The 2,301-nt window shown below is 36.9% G+C and overlaps 1 protein-coding gene across 1 annotated transcript in view; it reads left to right on the top strand.

Moving 5' to 3' along the window:
* LOC106819188 (sodium- and chloride-dependent glycine transporter 1-like) overlaps positions 1–1,282 on the top strand; it is a gene marked incomplete at its 5' end in the record, with an annotated part of 13,431 nt that extends 12,149 nt beyond the window's left edge. Inside the window, 1 exon segment of the mRNA XM_014823840.1 lies at positions 895–1,282. Within this exon segment, the coding sequence (XP_014679326.1) occupies positions 895–974 (80 nt within the window).
* Positions 1,283–2,301: the final 1,019 nt, after the last annotated feature.

Below are 2,301 nucleotides of genomic sequence, written 5' to 3'. Positions count from 1 at the left end.
TATCGCCATCGCCCGATTCGTCACATCATCGCGCGGCTCGTCGTGCGGAATAGAAATACCGGCTGATATTTTCCGCCATTTCATATATTTCCATATTATGTATATTAGGTCTATATCACGTATTCGTGTATTATATACTTATATGCATTCGTGCATCATGTGGAGTATGTATAAGTCTATATCACGTATTCGTGTATGTACTTACTAGCTGTATATGCATTCGTGCATTCATGTTGGAGTAATGTATAAGTCTATATCACGTATTCGTGTATTATATACTTATATGCATTCGTGCATCATGTGGAGTATGTATAAGTCTATATTCACGTATTCGTGTATTATATACTTATATGCATTCGTGCAATCATGTGGAGTATAGTATTAAGTCTATATTCACGTATTCGTGTATTATATACTTATATGCATTTCGTTGCATCATGTGGAGTATGTATAAGTCTATATCACGTATTCGTGTATTATATACTTATATGCATTCGTGCATCATGTGGAGTATGCTATAAGTCTATATCACGTATTCGTGTATTATATACTTATATGCGATTCGTGCATCATGTGGAGTATGTATAAGTCTATTATCACGTATTCGTGTATTATATACTTTATGGCATTCGTGCATCATGTGGAGTTGTAAGTCGTATATCACTATTCGTGTATTTATTACTTATATGCATTCGTGCATCATGTGGACGTATGTATAAGTCTATATCACGTATTCGTTGTATTATATACTTATATGCATTCGTGGCTTCATGTGCAGTGTTAATATATTATATATATATATATATATTATATATATATATATATATTATATATATTGTATATTCGTCTATTGGCCGTGTCTCTAACTGTCTTCCTCTCCGACGTTTTCCCCAGTCGGTCTTCCAGTTGTTTATGGCGACGGAGGAGTGGGCGCCTGCCGAGACCCTAGCCAAGAGGAAGATGAGTCATGTTAACGAGATGAAGGCCAACGCTGCACCCACTTACCTCAACCCGGCAGGGCCGCATTACTACAAGGACCAAGAAAGCGACCTACCGCCAGCATATAGTAACGAGTTCGAGAGTCACATGTAATCAATCGAGTAGATATTTTGAAGTAATTACGTTAGATATGTTGTTGTATATATATATATATATATATATATATATATATATTGTAATTCACAATTCCGTAACAGATGTAGGCCTGGAGAGAGGTCCTTCAGGTTAATATATTTTATGCACAGGTACACTAGATATATATATATATATATATATATATATATATATATATATATATATACGAGCAAATAGCGAACAATAATTATTGTATATATGTGTGTGTTTGTGCATGCGTGCGTGCGTATGTATGTATGTATGTATGTATGTATGTATTAGTGATGTATGTTGTATGTATGTATGTATGTATGTATGTTATGTTTATGTATGTAATGTATGTAGTGTATGTGTGTGTGTGTGTATGTATGTATGTATGTATGTATGTATGTATGTATGTATGAATGTATGTATGTATGTATGTATGTATGTATGTATGTATGTTATGTATGTATGTATGTATGTATGTAGTGTATGTATGTATGTATGTATGTATGTATGTATGTATGTGTTGTGTGTGTGTGTGTCGTTGTGTGTGTGTGTGTGTGTGTGTGTGGTGTGTGGTGTGTGGTGTGTGCGTGTATGTATGTATGTATGTATGTATGTATGTATGTATGTATGTATGTATGTATGTATGTATGATGTATGTATGTATGTTGTATGTATGTATGTATGGTATGTATGTATGTATGGTATGTAATGTATGTATGTATGTATGTACTGTATGTATGTATGTATGTATGTAGTGTATGTAGTACGTACGTACGTACGTAGTACGTACGTACGTACGTACGTATCGTATGTGTGTGTGTGTGTGTGTGTGTGTGTTGTGTGTGTGTTTGTGTGTGTTGTGTGTGTGTGTGTGTGTGTGTGTGTGTGTGTGTGTGTGTGTGCGTGCGTGCGTGCGTGTGTGTGTGTGCGTGCGTGTGTGTGTATTTGTTTGTTTTGTGAGTGTGTGCTCGCGCGTGCGTGTGCGAGCGCGTGTGTGCCTATTGTGTGTTCGTGCGCGCGTGTGTGTGTGTGTTTGTGGTGTGTGTGTACATTTGTATTAAGTATACACCACACACACACACACACAACACACACACACACACACACACACACACACACCACACACACCACACACACACACACTCACATACACACACGCGCGCGCCACGACACACACACACACCACACACACACACA

The sequence above is a fragment of the Priapulus caudatus genome, unplaced genomic scaffold, assembly GCF_000485595.1.
Source record: "Priapulus caudatus unplaced genomic scaffold, Priapulus_caudatus-5.0.1 Scaffold2940, whole genome shotgun sequence".
Lineage (NCBI taxonomy): Eukaryota > Metazoa > Priapulida > Priapulimorpha > Priapulimorphida > Priapulidae > Priapulus > Priapulus caudatus.
This window is presented reverse-complemented; position numbering and strand designations above follow the sequence as displayed.